General features: G+C 37.3%; 1 protein-coding gene across 1 annotated transcript; it reads right to left on the reverse strand.

The window, feature by feature from the left end:
* Nucleotides 1-1,132: 1,132 nt before the first annotated feature.
* On the reverse strand, nucleotides 1,133-11,246 carry lactbl1b (lactamase, beta-like 1b). The gene is made up of 6 exons (XM_075462255.1): nucleotides 11,129-11,246; nucleotides 9,457-9,563; nucleotides 8,094-8,251; nucleotides 4,119-4,366; nucleotides 3,276-3,381; nucleotides 1,133-2,214 (listed from the first exon to the last, which is right to left on the reverse strand). The coding sequence occupies exons 1-6, from the start codon at nucleotides 11,232-11,234 to the stop codon at nucleotides 1,236-1,238; spliced, it is 1,704 nt and encodes a 567-aa protein (XP_075318370.1). The 5' UTR covers nucleotides 11,235-11,246; the 3' UTR covers nucleotides 1,133-1,235.
* Between the last annotated feature and the right edge of the window lie 5,461 nt (nucleotides 11,247-16,707).

The raw sequence follows: 16,707 nt of genomic DNA on the forward strand, positions 1-16,707 counted from the left end.
CTACTTACAATCACATCACACAAGCCCTCCAAAAAAATGAATTGATTAAAAAAGAAAATAGAATGTAATGTTGAAATGTATTCATTAATGTGCAGTAATCATTGTGCAGCTGCTCCCGTCTATTTACAGTCCTTTTGTTAAGCTAAGCCAACTATCTCCTGGCTCCAGTGTCATATTTAACAAACAGTTATATCAATATATAATTAAATTCTTGCCAAGGGTGTGGAAAAGTGTATTTCCCAAAACGATGAATTGATCTCTTAAACACAACACATGCTATTATAAAAAAGCTTGTATGTACAGTTTGACTTTGTCGCTATCAATAACAGTGCCTGCATATTCCACCTGCTGTCTTATTGTGTAACTGCTGTATGCCTTAGGTGGTCGATCCAGTGGGAAAGTGGAACAATCTGATATGATCAGACTGACAACATGCTTTACTTGAAAATCTGTGTATTGCTGAGCAGCAAAATAATCCACATATTTCTCTGTGAACCTGCAAACAAAGAATGTAATGCTGTACTGTGAGCTTCTCTTGATCTTGTTATGTTTGTTGTTGCATGGCCAGCAATCATCTGCATAATTTGAATGAATATGCTGTTGTTCACCGTGATTGCGAAGATGAAAACTGATTATTGCTATTGTGCAATGTCTCATTTAAACCCACATAAATAAATGTTGACGTGTCCACATAGCTTTTGAATGTTTGACTTAAGTTAAGTTAGTTGGCCTACTGCACTACATGAGCCAGATGATTTTTTTTTCTTTCCCACCACCCAAGAGAATAACATTTATTCTGCTAAGTTTATATTTCACAACAAGCTAACAATTGTCAATACCTATTTCACTCCATCACCTCTTCAGACAGGCAATCTGGCTAAAAGGTGAAACGTCAGCCTATCCATTACAAGGGTTGACTTTGTGTACCTGCATATAATATTTTCCTTTAGCAGTCAGAGGAATGTTAATCACACAAGGCAGGAAGAATAAAAGCAGAAAGATGTAAACAATCAGCTCAGAGGTTTTAGGGTCCAGAGTGAGGGGGGTCATTCATGCACATCACTAAGCACAGAAATCAATTGTTTTCAGTTAAGAACACTTTTCAGTCTGTGATCACCTAAATTGTGTCAACTTTTCCTTGTTGCCTTTTGTATTCATAGCTTAATTTATGTTTTCTCTTCCTCAAAGATATCAAGGATAGATCACTTGTCTTTAGAGCACAGCTTAACTGCAGTTCAGCTGGGGAAAGTTGGCTTGCGAGCTATTCTGACCACATTGTACGTGTTGAGTCCTGGTGCATCAAATCCAGGGGACAAACCCTGCTTATTAAATATATAGAAGTTAAATAACTGGCCATCTTGGGCTTCTAGGGACACTGAGGCTGTGCCCACTCGCAATACACAGGGGTACTCTTTTTCAAACACAACTCTGAACACCCGCTCAACCAGGTAGTTAAGCTTTATTGTCCTGTACTTCTCTGGGATCAGCTCTTCAATCTGAGGACCAAACTGCTGCATGATCAGAACTCCGTCTGGCCCCACTTTAATCTCATAGAAGGTGATGTTGCCATAAGTGAAAAAGCCAATATAAGGATCTGGACTTGGGGGAGCAACAAGGACCTTTTTGGCTCCCCTAAAGGCTTTTTCTATGGCTGGAACAATGTGGCTATAGGCCTTTGTGACCACATCTATTTTCTGAGACCTGCTGCCCGCCATGAGCACCACCAAGCCGAGCTTCAGTCTGGGAATCAGAGAAAATGTGGCAGAGTAGCCATCTAGATCGCCATCTTTTCGCACCAACTCATAGCCCATCAGCTCATTCGCCTCCCATGGTGTCCCTGTACGGTTTGCAAAGTAGTCCTTATCGCACCTGAAGAGTGGAGTCAGCATGATCTTCAAGGAGTCTGGCTCCAGCAGTTTGCGGTGATAAGCTCCCAGCAGCATCATTGCAAGCTTTGCCAAGTCTGCGGCTGTAGAGAACATCTGACCAGACGGTCGATACCAGCCAAGGTCATAGAGTGGAGCTGGTTTTCCACTCGAGTACACCCCTACAGCCACCTGGCTTTGCCAACCAGGGGTCAGGTCAAAGCCAGTATCTTCCATCCCCAGCCGGTCCAAAATGTTTTCTGTGACCCATCGCTGGTACTCAGATCCTGCCACTCGCTCTGCCATTACATGAGCGAGCAGAGAGAAGGCAAGGTTACTGTAGTGACACCTGAAAGGAAGCAAAGTAAAAAGATGGGGAACTTTTTTGGAATAAAAAAAATAAACTACTGTGTTTTCCATGTTGGAACACATCAACTTTCTGAATATGATATATAAAAAGAGAGTCTGTGCTGTCAGAATGAGTTCTGTGTTTGAATTCTACTACATACATCAAGTGAAGGTCAGATATTTTGCAGACATGTCAAGATCAGTTCCAATTAGAGCTGACATTTAATCACAACCTCCTGAAGTAAAACTGAAGTTGCCTCAAGTGACTTATGTTTTATTTAATTAGTCCTTGTGCTCTGTAGGTTATAACCATTTATAATTATTACAAGAATGGAGAAATGAATTTGGAGTTCTAAAACTTCAGTCATGTAATACTGAAGTTTTACAGGACTCAGGTCAGCTGGTCGCGTCCAGAGTCCAGACTAAACAGGGAGAAGCAGCATTTAGCTGTTATGCTGAAAACAAGTGGAACAAACTGCCAGTGGAGATTAAACTTTCACCAACTGGAGACATTTTTAAATCCAGGTTAAAAACATTTCTTTTCTCATGTGTCTATGCATGAAATCTGCACGGTATCTTTTAACTTATCTAGACTGTTGCTTGTTTTTAAATTCATTTAAATTATTTTATTTGTTTCTCTTTATATTCTTTTATATATTTTTAATGCTTCTTCCACTCCCTGCTGCAATGCTTTTATTTTATGTAAAGCACTTTGAATTGTTTGTACATGAAATGTGCTATATAAATAAATTTGATTTGATTTGATAATTTTGTACTGTAGTGACTGTAAGATACATAATTCACCAACATCTTCAAAAGCAGTGTATTTCATGTTCAAAACTTATCATTGTTTTTTGGTCTTGGCCCCTTTAAGTGGATGCAATGTTTGATGATGTTTTTGTGCTTGGTTTTGGCAGCCATATTGAGTGAGCTTTACCTGTTCTGGCGCTTAAATAAACAGCACGGTCAAGTGTGTGTTCTTTCTGTTCTTTTCAATTTCCCACAGTACTATAATATAATTATTGATAGTTAAACACTCATTTGTTTATAAATGAGTCTTACTTTGTGCCTGGATCTGCAACTAGGACATCATCTTCTAGTAGATTAATTGCAGTTTGCGTTTTTCCTTTCCAGAGCAGATTTGTGGCTCGGAGCCTCCGGGGCAGACCTGGATCAACACACAGCAAAAAGAAAAAGAAAAAGAAAAAGCTGTTCAATAAATGAGAGTAGCAAAAAACAACAATGTTTGTAAGCATCAGATATTAATTTTGATATGCTTCTCTGTGTGTTTATTATACACTATAATGCTCAGATCTGATACCTTGAACACAAACTCAGACACTGGATATTATAGAAATATGATTAAAGCAATTATTCCCTCTTCAGATGGTTGTCTCATTTTTTAATTTTAATAAATTACACTAACTTAAGTGTGAAAAGATGAAAAGTTCTTGACAGACTAAATTATATTTTGCAAAAAAACTTCACAATGATGTGAAAAGGAACAGTGTCCGACATGGTTAGTTACATCTTTACTCCTTGGTTACTTTAGTGGATGTACATATCAAGGTTTACTTTAAATCATTGGTCATTTCCTGCATCTCAGGTTAAGTTTCATGATCAGCACATGTATTATTAATTTAACAAATTTAACAAACAACATTTTCCAGATTTCAGCCCTTTTTTAAAATTTGGTCTAATTAACCATTATATTCTTACATAAATCCAAAGGCAATTGATATAAGTACTGAAGTACAGACTGTACACTTCTGTTTTTCATGAATTAGGGCTTATAGTTTTTCCTCTCATGTCACAGCAGTTTGCTCTTTTGTTAAGGTAGAAGACAGGTTGTCTGCACGGAGACGCTCTAAGGTAATCTATTTTTCATCTGCTAAATCTATGTACCTGAGAGCTGGCTGGCCATCCTGCGCAGGGTGACTGAGGTGGAGCGAATCTGAACCTCTCCACTGTCTAGAAATATGAGGCCATCTGTCACGTATTTCAACTCAGAGTCTCGTGTCTTCCCCAGAGGGTTTTTGATGGTGAAATTCTCCACATATTTTTCCAAGGGGTCATCTAAGGAGCTGATCTTCCCATCCTCCCACAGTCTGTACAGCATCAGCGTTGGGAAAATCTTGGATACGCTGGCAATTCTGGGAGACAGATAAGAGGGAATCGGGATTGGTTTTTAATCTCTCACAAAATGAGTCAAACTGTGTTTGCTCTCCTTTACTTTTTGCTCCATTAATGTGTTTAATAAGCAACTAATATGTTGAGCCAAGCTGAAATACATTTACAAAATGTCCAACCTTATATGTATACACTGATCAACAGAATTTTGACCTTTTAAGATCTTGTTTTCATTTGATTTTCTCCTGAGGTAAGTTGATCATTTCAATGAGAATTTTTTATAGTGAATCCATTGTAGATTTGACTCATTTGGACTGAAATTAAACAAGAACAGCTCTGTGAGGGACTGCTGACCTGCCTCTCACTTGATAGCAGCTGGAACTAGCTCAAGCTCCCTTGACCCTGAATTGGATAAGGTGAGATGAATGACTCAATGGATAAAACAAGAAGTTCATTTAAATGACAAAACAGAAACTAGAGATATTTTCCTTTGTATTTAAGCTCCAGTCAAATAAGAATTAATTCAAACAGACACAGAAAAACTGTAAATCTTTTTATACTTGTTTCTTATGTGAATTCTTCACTTTAAAGGCAGGGTAGGGGATCTTTTTCTGGAACTTTTTTTTACATATTGCTTGAAATACTCTTCACACCCCCATTGCAACCAATTAATTAAAAGTTTTGACACAAATATGAAAAGTTTTAGTGGCCTCTAGAACGTACAATCTAGGAAAAACAGTATCCAATCATTGTGAACGGACCGTTCACAATGATTGGATACTGATGCCGTCTATCAAACTGCAATCTGCTCCTCCCTCCCCCTCCTTCCCCCCGTGCGCGTACCCTGCTCCGTGAACGAATTATGTGTCCAGAAGCTTGGCAGGAAGCTAAACTAGAGCCAGCTTGGCTAGCACCTAGCATTATTAAACGTATAGTTATCATATACTAAATACTAAATACTAAATACGGCAACGATCGATGCTTGCTGTCAGAACAGCGCTCGTGCACCTTCGTGCTCGTGCACGTTCATGTACTCTAGAGGCGTGCCTTCGGGGGCAAAGTGAAGAAAAGGGTTGGGACTTTTTACCTGTGTATTTTCAAAATGCAGCTTCGCTGGACTCAAAATCCAGGATCTCCTACCCTACCTTTAATTGGTTATTTATTTAAATACATATATTCAAAAAAAGTCTTCAACACATGCAGAAGTCAATAAAATATGTATATTTTCAAGTTGTCATTTAATCCTCACAGTATGCAGTGCTTTCATTTCAAAGATAAAAGATACTGCTCAGTGACATTGATTATCTCCCTGCATTGAACAAAAGTGCCAGCTGTGAAAAACACTTAATTGTGGAAAAAACGTTTTAAATGGAGCATCAGTCCTGGCAGGGGCAGCTGTGTCAGAGCACTTACACTTCGCCTGAAGGTAATTAATAAATCTTTAAGTTCCTACTTTAAATGTCCCGTTTTTGTAAGCTCTAAATGTGTGCCTTAGTAAACAATGTGTTGGAGACTACTGTGATGAGAGTTTGTTTTGTTTTTTTGCTGTGAATTAATTGATTCCAACAGTACGCCAAGGTCAAGTTCCTATTTAAATTGTAATTAAACTTTGTGATTGATTTTCAGCATACATTTGTGGTAATGCTCTATAATCACTGTAATGTAAGGTCTTTCTATCACCATATGATGTAAAATACAATCTGAGAAATATGAATTATTCAATTAATAATACTCAATCATTTTACAAACACTGTTATATGTTGTCCTCTGAGACTCCAAGGAGAACTCTAAAGTCTTCAAAAATAAGCCAACGTCCCAGTGTCAGAATTTTCTAGAATTGGGCAGGAAACCTTAAGTCTTTAGAAGAGTAGAGTTTGAGATGAAGGAGTTATTTTGGCAAAGAGAGTCAGATGAAAAATATATTGCCCAAGTGAAAGTGAAGGATCTCAGCTTAGGGACTTTATATCTTGACTTCTTCATCGATTTTGGCCAGCTTTTCACCTCTCTCCTGCACTGGCTATAAATATTTCTCTAACTTTAAATCTTGCTCAAACCTCAGTCTGTATGTTTATGTGTTAATGCTTCACCCTCCAATGTTGAGATTTTTGTTAAATGCAGCAGATGCTGCTCTGACACATACCACCCACTTTGATATCCCTGCAGACCTCCTTTAAGTGCATAATGCTATATTGCTGTTTGGGGCATCTGTGGGCAGCTCTGCACCGTGTTGCTTGTTCAATGTGTTTAATGCTGCACTGAGAGTGATTTTGAGTCACTCGCCTGAACTGCACAATAGAACCATACCATATATTTTGAAAAGGTCAGAGCTCAGTGAGGCCAGGTCTTACTTTCCATTTCCTTTTATTTCAGATTGAAAGATAAATCCTACGGCCTAGCAATGCCATTTCTTTTCAATGTTATAATTCCCTCTTTACATCATAACATTACCAATTTTAGTCATTTCTATTATTCTGTCTCTTAAAATGCTTTGGGTTGCTATTAGAAACAATCTATTAACAATAACCAACTTTAAGTACTAATTACAAGTGGTTTTAAGTTTGGTATCTTGCTCTTGGAGATTAAGCATTAAATTAGCTGTTTTAGAGTTTTCAGACATCAAGTAGTAACTCGATGGCCATGAATTATATAAAACAGAATCAGGACAAAAAAAGACGTGTATGGAATATGGAAAAAAAACAAGCAAAAACATTTTTTTTTTACTTGCTTCATTGCAGACAGTATGAACCTAAGATATTCAAGGTTTTTCTTGTCAAATTAATTTTGTTTGTTAATATACATCCATTTCTACATTTCAGGCCTGCAACACACTCGGAAAACGTGACAGAAAGCTTTTACCACTTTTTTTTTACCACAACACTTGGATCTAAAAGTACTACTTATGTGACAAGTAGACAAATATATATATTACATGTTTTCTGTTGAAACAGGGCTCTTTGACAGGAAGCAATGCAAAGATTTAGTTTTGTCCCCTCTTTCCTGTAAACACATTTTAAATTGTGCAACAATACAGGGCTGTCATGACAGGTTTTCTTTCAAAGTTCTGCGTACAGTTTCTGTTGTGGAAAAGTCAGACCTGCGGGCAGGCCAGTCTGCCCTTTAAGTACCCTTTAATCCTCAGCCAGTCTTTGTAACGCGTACAGAATCTAATTTTACTTTGTCTTGTTGAAAACACATGGATGTCCTTGGAAAAGATGGTTTTGAAGGCAGAATGTGTTGCTCTAAAATCTTTATGTACTTTTCTGTATGAATGCTACCATCACAAAAGATTAAATGAGCTTTGTCAACAGCACCAGAAGCACCTCATATCATAACAGAACCTGCTTTCAGGCCTAGTTGCTGTTAACAGTCTGGAGGCTCCTTTACATCTTGGTCTAAAGCAGACGTGATCTATTTCTTTCAAATGCCTTCAAGTTAGGTTTTATAGGAACTAATTCAAAAGATATGCTCTTAGCACTGAACAGAATAATAATGCAACTTAATGAGACTTAACAGGATTATTATCTTTGTTTTTGTTGAACTAGGGGCAACTTCTGTTCATAAACTTAAAAAACAAAAAAAATTTTGTCCACATCCCTGGTGATCATACATAAAGGAAAAGTCTTAAATGAGCCCCAAAGATGTCATCAGATTATAAAATCAAACCAACAGGGCTCTTTATTTATTCAGTGTAATATTACTTGAAAATCTTTTCCTATGTGCATCTGTGTGATGTGGCGGTGCAGTACTAACCTATAAATTGTGTACTCGTTTGGTGGTCCTGAAAGGGGGTCGCTGGCATTCCTCTTTCCAAAGTTGCCAGTCCACAAAACAGTGTCATTTAAGATTACGATGGCAGACAGAGCAGGAAGGCTGATGGGGTTGATAGTCTGCCGAAGCAAAAGGTCCACCTGCAAGAGACAAAATCAGAATTTTTTCAAATTTATTTCAGAATATTTACATTTTAAATTGATATACATAGACTAAGCATTTTAAGGAATAAGACTGAGCCATGCACCTTTGAGGCATTCTGAATATTTTTGTACAAGAGTTTGCTGGTTTAAGACTCATCCTGCACAACATTTTGAAATGACAATTTACTTTTCTACTTCCCTCACAGTCATGGTTCCTTTTCAGCTGAACCTGCCAATGATCAGCGTTAGAAACAATATACATGTTTAGTTCGCCATGTTCCGAAATACAGGATTATAGCTTGCATATTTTTACATTCACGTGTCACTATATCCATCATGTCACATGAATGACAGTGACAGAAAATAAAATCGGATACATCACCATCTCACAACTGTGGATGTAAAACTACTACTTATTTGACAATTAGACAAATATATGTATTACATGTTTTCTGTTGAATCTGGGCTCTGAAAAAAAGTGCCAGCAGATCCTTTATTTCTTGTAGCGCGATGACTGGCACTCACAGCGGATAACGTGCAAACCTTAGTTCCCATGGGCACGCAATGTCTGGTGAATTTGACCATAAAAGAAATCAGCTCTGACATGTGAGTAAAAAAAGTTATTTCTAGATAAAATAATAAAACATGCATATATCTTTTAGCTTTGGCGATACGGATGGTGATAATACATCATTTCAACACTGCAGATAAGCCAAGAAACATGGAAAAGCATGCAACAGGGACTTTAGATTTAAATAAATAAAGATGTAACTGATTGATCACACCACAGGAATTAGCACAAGACAAGCATTCACTATTCATTATCAAACCTTTACAAGCTTTATATTTAACAAGGAAACTGCTGGTCATCTTTAAGTGAGCACATTTGAAGGTGATGTTTATCTATTTATCTGCTAAATGCAGTAAATCCCTTATGAATTATGTGCATATATTGTACTCCATAATCTCAGATTTGAATGGCAAAGTGCTTCTTCCTCTGTGCTAAAACACGACGTTTTGCTCAGCTGGACTGTGCCACCCACCCACTCCCCCTACTCATCTACTGTGTCTTTAATCTCCTTCTGTCAAATAAAACGACATTTGGTGTCGTGGATTACCAGCCACCCTGTAAATATACTCTTTCTCGACAATGTTTGATAGAAAAACGTCTGCGAATTGTTACTGTGCAATGATTTTCTCACCTTTTCCAGTGCCTCTTTGAGACTGGGAATAGGATGCTCCAGAGGGAGAGGCTCTGGGTACTGGGGACACATCTTTTCTGATTTAGCATTGCGACCCATCTCTTCATCTGGGAGATGGATGGGAAATGAAAAAAGAGAAAGAAGTAAAAGGAGGAGTAAGCAGAGGGAGACAGGCTGTGTAAAAATGCGATCTAATGTATCAACAGCCCAAAGCCAGGGCTAATGTGGTATAATAGGTTCATTTGCAGGTTCATTGGTTTGCTCAACTTCCTGATGAACCCTGTTGATCTGACAATACACAAAAAGACTGAATGTTTTATTTATAACTTCTTTAAGAACTGTGGTTGTGCACTGATAATTAATGTACTTCATTGTAGCCTTGGGGCACTATTTGCCTTATTATTCTAAAGAACTATCATGCATGGCAAATTAGCTTTTGAAATATAAGGTTGAGGTCTTAACACTTATGCCAGTGATGTGCTATAGCTGTTAATAATTACTGAGATTTCTTTACTTGTAGTCATATTTCAGTGTTTTGGTGATCTGTTTGAAGAAAACGAGCCTTAGAGCCATGTAAAATGCTCTGATTACACGTCAGCATGTTTTAACCCAACATTTGATCAAATGCACCACTGGCACAGATCTAGGGAGGGCATATTCTGGTACTGTGGTAATTAAAACTAATCTTATGGGTGTTTATTTCACATGTTAGTCCTTCAGCTTTTTCACACATCTTGAATATTCTAAGAAATGACACTGATTAAGTCAAGCGTTATCTAATATGTTCCTCTGAGATCTTGAACTTGTTATGATGCTGCCAATCAAACCGAATTCAACCAAGAACAGAAGCTGTACTACCTTTATATACAACAGAAAGCTGATAATTACAAGTTAGATATTTTTTAATTCTAACTTTTAATTACTGAAATATGAGCTGTGTATCCAAACTATAATGAAAGAAAACGCTTTTATTTCAAATCTTTTGATTATGAACATCGCATAAGGAGTTGATGTTTGAGGTTGTTTATGCAGTCAGCTCCACTAAAAGTATCCAGAGATTTAACTGTAAGCTAACAGATGGACCTGCATTAACTGCATGACACAAACTCACAGTCCTACAGTTCACTGTTTATTCAAATGAGTAATTTGACTTGACATGGTGCAGTTCGTTTTGTATCATTAAAATGAAAAACAGCAACCTATCATATTGCTTAATTTTGAATGACTCCTTCATTCATACATACAACAGACAGTTAAGTTGGGCAAAACCTCAATAAATCATTATTTGGAAGAGATGCTCAAAGCTGAATTCATTGAGTCCAAATAAAATCCTAGACAACACAGAAGTGAAATACTTTTGCACAGAAGGGTGAGAAGATTTCGTCACCATCACCGTGAGTAGTCAAAAGAGACATCTGAAGTTTCACCTCACAGTAAAGTCACATGTCAATGTTACAAATAAAAGGTGAACTTTATAGTTTGACCTGAAGGTAAAGTCCGAAGAACTGCTCAATTTTCAATTTTTGAGATAAAAAATAATTAAACAAAACTCAAAAGCCCTTTGAAAGATAAAGTTGACAACCTTCAAGACATGAAGAACAAACATTTTACTGGAAAATGCGAGCATCACATAACAAGGTTCATCACCTGATACCATCAGTGTCTGTCTTACCTGGCAGAACCTTTGGTAGCTGATACTGCCAGAAAAAGCAGCCCGTCATCACCAGTGATAGAATGAGGAAAAACACCAAACCCAGCTGGCTCCATTTCACCTTCATCTTGTTGGTTTTAGAGAGCTTTTCGAAGGTAACAGCAATAGGGGCAGGAGTGGAGGGAGTAGCCACAGCCGGTGTTGGCTTAAGTAAAGACAGACAAGCACAGTGACATAGTTATCTCAAAACAGACCCGTTAACTCAGTTTTTATATTTGTGGTTTCCACTATGGACTAGATATTCATTTCCATGGTGATTTTAGTTTTAAATCTAGTAAGATATCCCTGACATCATGTTCAGTGTCAAAGTGATCCCTGTTGCACTTAACAGTACTTACCACCTGATGCTTTGCAGGCCAAACCAGACGGGATTACCATAGACACAGAAATCTTCTCAACCCCCAATCAACATCATGAACATTCATTCAGATTTAGTTTCACCATATAAGCAGTTCCTACTTCCCAAAGGCAGTAAATGGTTCCCTGTAGAGTTTTTCCTGAGCAAGAGAAAGGCACAGAAATGGGCTCTCATCTCTGATTTCTCACCAACTATGCTGTAATCCTGGGCCATGGGTGCTCCCGTTCCTCACAATTCAATTTCCTCTCTAGCAGCCAAAGGCTGTTGACATCATAATCCCCAGATTTACTCCACCAAAGCGGCAGGGGAAATCTTAATCCCTAATCCTCGTGAATCAATTCACTCCAGTCAAGCTTCGCCTTGTGGAGCCCAGCAGCAAGTCACATCATCTGACCAAGATGGCGCCCCCCCAGGCTAAAACAAGTTGAGTTGGGGTGTCAGGGTGGGACAGTTTGCCAAAGGATCATCTGAAAAGTACAATCACTTGGACACACTAATTAGTGTCTGCTGGATTACACAATTTGCAGTACTGACACTAATTCAGATCACGACCAGGAGCATTTTTGGTTTCTTTACATTCACAGCTTGGACTAACATAAAGACAGCACAAAGACACAATTTTCAACAATGTTACAGCATGAGGGTTTATATTTTGATAGACTGACCAAAAAACCGACAATAGACAATTGACAACATGTCAATAGAACATATTGGCTAATATTATGAAATAAACTAATAAAACTTAATTTAAATATATTTACAGTTGTTTATAGGAGACATTTAACAGGTGAAAAAATAAACCTTAACAGTTACCAATTTTGTCTATCAATTTATTTTTTTAGGACGAAAATTATAATATTAGTCCAACTGTGTTACCCATTTGGGTGGTTAATATAGTTTCAAGCATGTGTAATGTTTGATCCTATTTTCAAATTGAGATTTTATTCCAGAATCTTGCCATTTCCATCCACCTTTTCTCATGTGCATCATCAAAATGAGCAAAATACAATATAAAAAGAACCAATGCTCAAGTGTTTTACGGATTTAAAAGGACTTATGTTGACAACTTAAACAGAACTGCATACATCAAATTTAAGTGATTTTTTTAGATGTTACAATCGTTTTCAGTGAGATTTTGGCACAAAAACCACCTAATTACATTTGATTCTGTGGTTTGTGAATGACTTCTAGTTTTGCTATAAAGGTTGGTTTAGATCCTACTCAGTAGGAAGTGTATATGTAGCTAGTGGCAGTTATAAACCTGAGGAAAACTCCATGACATATGAAGTCCCACATGAAGGATAAATTAATTTGCCCATCCCTTGGGGTTGCCTATCAAAGCTATGCAGATGACATCCATATCTATCTAACGCTCATCAAATTAGATTTTGATTTGTCATTGTATAAATACACAAAGTAAAATACAATGAAAGTATATTTTGAGATGCCAAAAATATTAAGTTTATCTAAAAGCAATAAAATTAGTAACGCAAATAAGGTAAAATATTTAGCAGCTTAAAAGATGAATGAAATGAATCAAAACACCACATAGGGTTGATGATAGTCATCTGTGCATTAAGAAAGCAATCAACTGGATACAACAAAATGTCCTTTAACTAAATAAGGATAAGACTGACGGTGTTTGGAATTAAAGAATGAAAGCCAATGCTGACAGCATACCTTGAGTGCAGAGGACCAAAAAATAACATTAAAGTCAACAATATTTGTGTAATTGATGAGGATTTAAATTTGAATGTTCACATAACTGTTGTAAGAAAGTTATTTTTCTGGCATAAACATTAAGTCCAAACTTAGAGATCTCCATTTACACTGTTCCTTCTTTTAGGGTGGACTACTGTAATCCACTCCTTACTTGCCTTCCTAGTAAGACCAGTCGACATTTACAACCCATTCAAATTTTAGATGTCCAGGATACTGGCAAACACCAGAGGAATAGAAGACAATACCCCTGCTTGTTGTCTACAAGTCTTTGAATGGTGTGAGCCTACTTTTATTAGATGTTTACCGAACACAAACCTGAAAGGTGTTTTAGATCTGCAGGAATGAATGGGGCTCAAAAAGTGAATAAGCTTTAAATCTTTATGTTCCCCTCCTGGACGTCACCTCTTGGCCATGATATTAAACTTTACTTTCATTGTTACTGTGACATTTTGCAAACAATCAAGCCTGTGAAGATATTTGGGATCTGTTATGGTGGGCACAAATACAGACTGCATGTATCTAAAGACCTAAATGGCCACCTCATGCAAATGTGAAAGTGTATTTCTCTTGGCCCAACAGATTATTTATCTTTGTCAAGCCAACTCCACCGAACATCAGGTAGAGGAGATTCCAACTGTGAAATCCAGGAGATGTGGCAAAGCAAAAAGAATGAACCCTGGTAGGCTTTTGCAGCCCATGAAACGAAAACAGAGACAGGTTTTTCACTTGTCTGTCTTGTTTGAAAATATTTCAGAGCCAACCACTCACCCGACCAGAGCTTTCACAAAAGCATACCCAAAACCATCCAGTGACCCAGTTGTAGCTCTTTGCCAAGCGGGGACCTGGCTTCCAGCTGACCATCCACTAGCAGCCCTTTGACCAGTCGAGCTCCCAGCTCAAACCTGTCATCTGGCGGAAATGTCACACTGAGTGGATCAAACCGACGGTCCAGCAGCAGTCCAGCCAACATCCGAGTGGACACCCACCACCCAGCCAATCCTCCAGCAGCATCTCATCGACAAGCCAATCATTAAACACAAATCTTGCAGAACTTCTACATCACAGCATCAACAAGGCACCTCTTCTGTCTCCTCTCTGAACCCCCTGAATACGTGTGTATATCAGACTATTAAACATTCTGAGCAATCAAAGCACAAACACATCCTCTTCAGGAACCCCCAGATGGAGGATCAGATTATCAGCAATAAGGAATCTATTTTCAATTCACCTGAATATACTGCCCAACAATATAAGAGTCCCAAAATTGAGCAGCATTTCTAAATGTCTGTAAAAGAGTAGAAGCAAAATTTCTTTGGCATTACAAAGAAAAGAGATTAAATGATAAACCCTGCGCTTATAACTAAAGATATTTTTTAAATCTTCTTAATCTTAAAAACAAGCTTCCTTAAAGTTGCCACCCTTAATCATCATGCCATTTAGTCTAAATCATTATGTAAACTTTAATGATTTAATAACTTTAATAATGATTAACTTAAACATCAATTGTTAAATGAAAACTGACTGTTGGATTTTGTACTCAGGAAGAGAGACTGAAATCAAAGACTGATGTTGTTAGTCCTAAATATTGGGGAAATGGGAAAAGTCTAATAAATGAAGGTGAAAGCAATGTTATGGTTTGTATATATCTTTTTTTAAATGTATATATATCAACATTTTTAAAAATCCCAGTAAGAATCAGAAGAAGAGACATTATACCAGGTAGTTTTTTAATATTTGACTATGTTTAGTCAGTGAGTGAGGTATTCAAATATTAATTTTGATATAGCATGTGAACCAAATCATATATAATCACTCAAACACTCAGACTGTATGAATTAATTTGGTTAAGTTACAGTATTGTTTCAATGTGAACATTTTAATATAGTGATAGCAGAAAATGAGAAGGTCAGTTTTTGAAAACCGAGAAAAGAAGAAAAACTATTTCAAGAAATCTCCCAAGAAACTAAAGTGATTGATGCATGTGTAGCAGTCAACCCTGTCAGCACTAAGTTTACCAGGTTTGATTCAACTGTGCGCCCCCCCCCCCCCCCCCCGGAAAAATTATTAAAAAAGTTTCTTTCTTGGCAGTGCAACAAATGAATAAATATATTTTCTATTCAACAAGATCCAAAAAGGATAATATTTAGGTACATATTCATGGAAAGCAGGATCTCAACTGAATTTGCACTTCAGGCAAAGCCCAAATTCACCATAAAAAAATGTAATGGTAGAGTGTGTAATGAGTAGAGGGAGCCATTAGGGCTGACAGCCGAAATGGCTGCTATGTTGTTGATACACAGCAGGAGAGTTAACAGCAAAGAATCTACCCGTTTTCGACTTTGCCTCATCCACTCTTTTTGTCTATTTTACAAATTTCTGTGCCAATGACGACCTTTCTATGACCATTTCCATAACCTGACCGAGTAGTTTGTGTAGCCTTAACCAGTATGCTAAGTGTAAAGGAAATGTTTGAATAACTAAATTAATTGTACTTAAAGCACAAATTCAACAGTTGGGCATTGAAATTGTTTGAGAAACACTTAACTTCCAACTTGTACGCGTTTCATGAAACAATCATAAGTCATTTATAATCAACATCCATATCAGGGATATTCAAGGCATTTCAAGACACTGATATGTATTAACTATGCAGGGCTCAGAGTTCAGAAAGATTTGTTTTTCTTAGATGAACAATGAAAAAAAAAATAAAAAATTTGATTTCAACCTATTTGAGAATGTTATTTACCCACCCTAAGCGAGTGGTTTATTTCAAGACAGAATCCTCCAAATCTTGGTGCTAGAAAACATTTCTAGACAGTGCTGTGTTAAACAGTGGCTATCATCCTCATGGTCCACTTGATCACTGAATACTAATGGCTGATGGAATTTTTCCAAAGCTCTCTAATGTATTCTGAAGTTAAAGGACAATGTCATGATGTGGAAAATTTAAGTGTGAAAGTAAGCTGCGGCTGATCCTGGTTGTGTAATCTGTGATGGGAAGGCACAACAGCTGGCCCATTTCACCAACACACACACACACACACACACACACACACACACACACACATCTAGCCATCAGAGCACTAATCATAGCAGAGGTTTAATGGGTTTTTGCTTAAATATACAATGAGTGTACAAAAACTCGAGTTGCTACTCGAGTTAAAATGTCTGGAAAATGTACTGTACTTGAGTTCTTCCTCTTATAAGATTTTACTTTTACACACAACATTTTAGAACAAATATCTATACTTTCAACCTCATAACCATTTATTATTTTCTTACTTTGCATTACTGTGTGCCTTCCCAGTATCAAGATTGAATTTCACATTCATAGATGGGACATTTAGAGATAAAGATCCCTTGGTGTACCCAACAGATTCATTTTATGACAGATGTTACAAAAGTGAACAGACAAGATGGAGACTCAAATGTACAGGGCTGTTTGTGCCAAGAAAAGTCG

The sequence above is a fragment of the Odontesthes bonariensis genome, chromosome 3 (assembly GCF_027942865.1).
Source record: "Odontesthes bonariensis isolate fOdoBon6 chromosome 3, fOdoBon6.hap1, whole genome shotgun sequence".
Taxonomy (NCBI): domain Eukaryota; kingdom Metazoa; phylum Chordata; class Actinopteri; order Atheriniformes; family Atherinopsidae; genus Odontesthes; species Odontesthes bonariensis.

Bases quoted from the DNA above. Each gene is read 5' to 3' on its own strand.
- lactbl1b (XM_075462255.1), bottom strand. From the start codon at position 11,234: ATGAAGGTGAAATGGAGCCAGCTGGGTTTGGTGTTTTTCCTCATTCTA. The intron at 8,252-9,456 runs GTGAGAAAATCA...TGTCTCTTGCAG, and splicing joins TCAAAGAGGCACTGGAAAAG to GTGGACCTTTTGCTTCGGCA. The intron at 3,382-4,118 runs GTACATAGATTT...GTGTTGATCCAG, and splicing joins GATGGCCAGCCAGCTCTCAG to GTCTGCCCCGGAGGCTCCGA.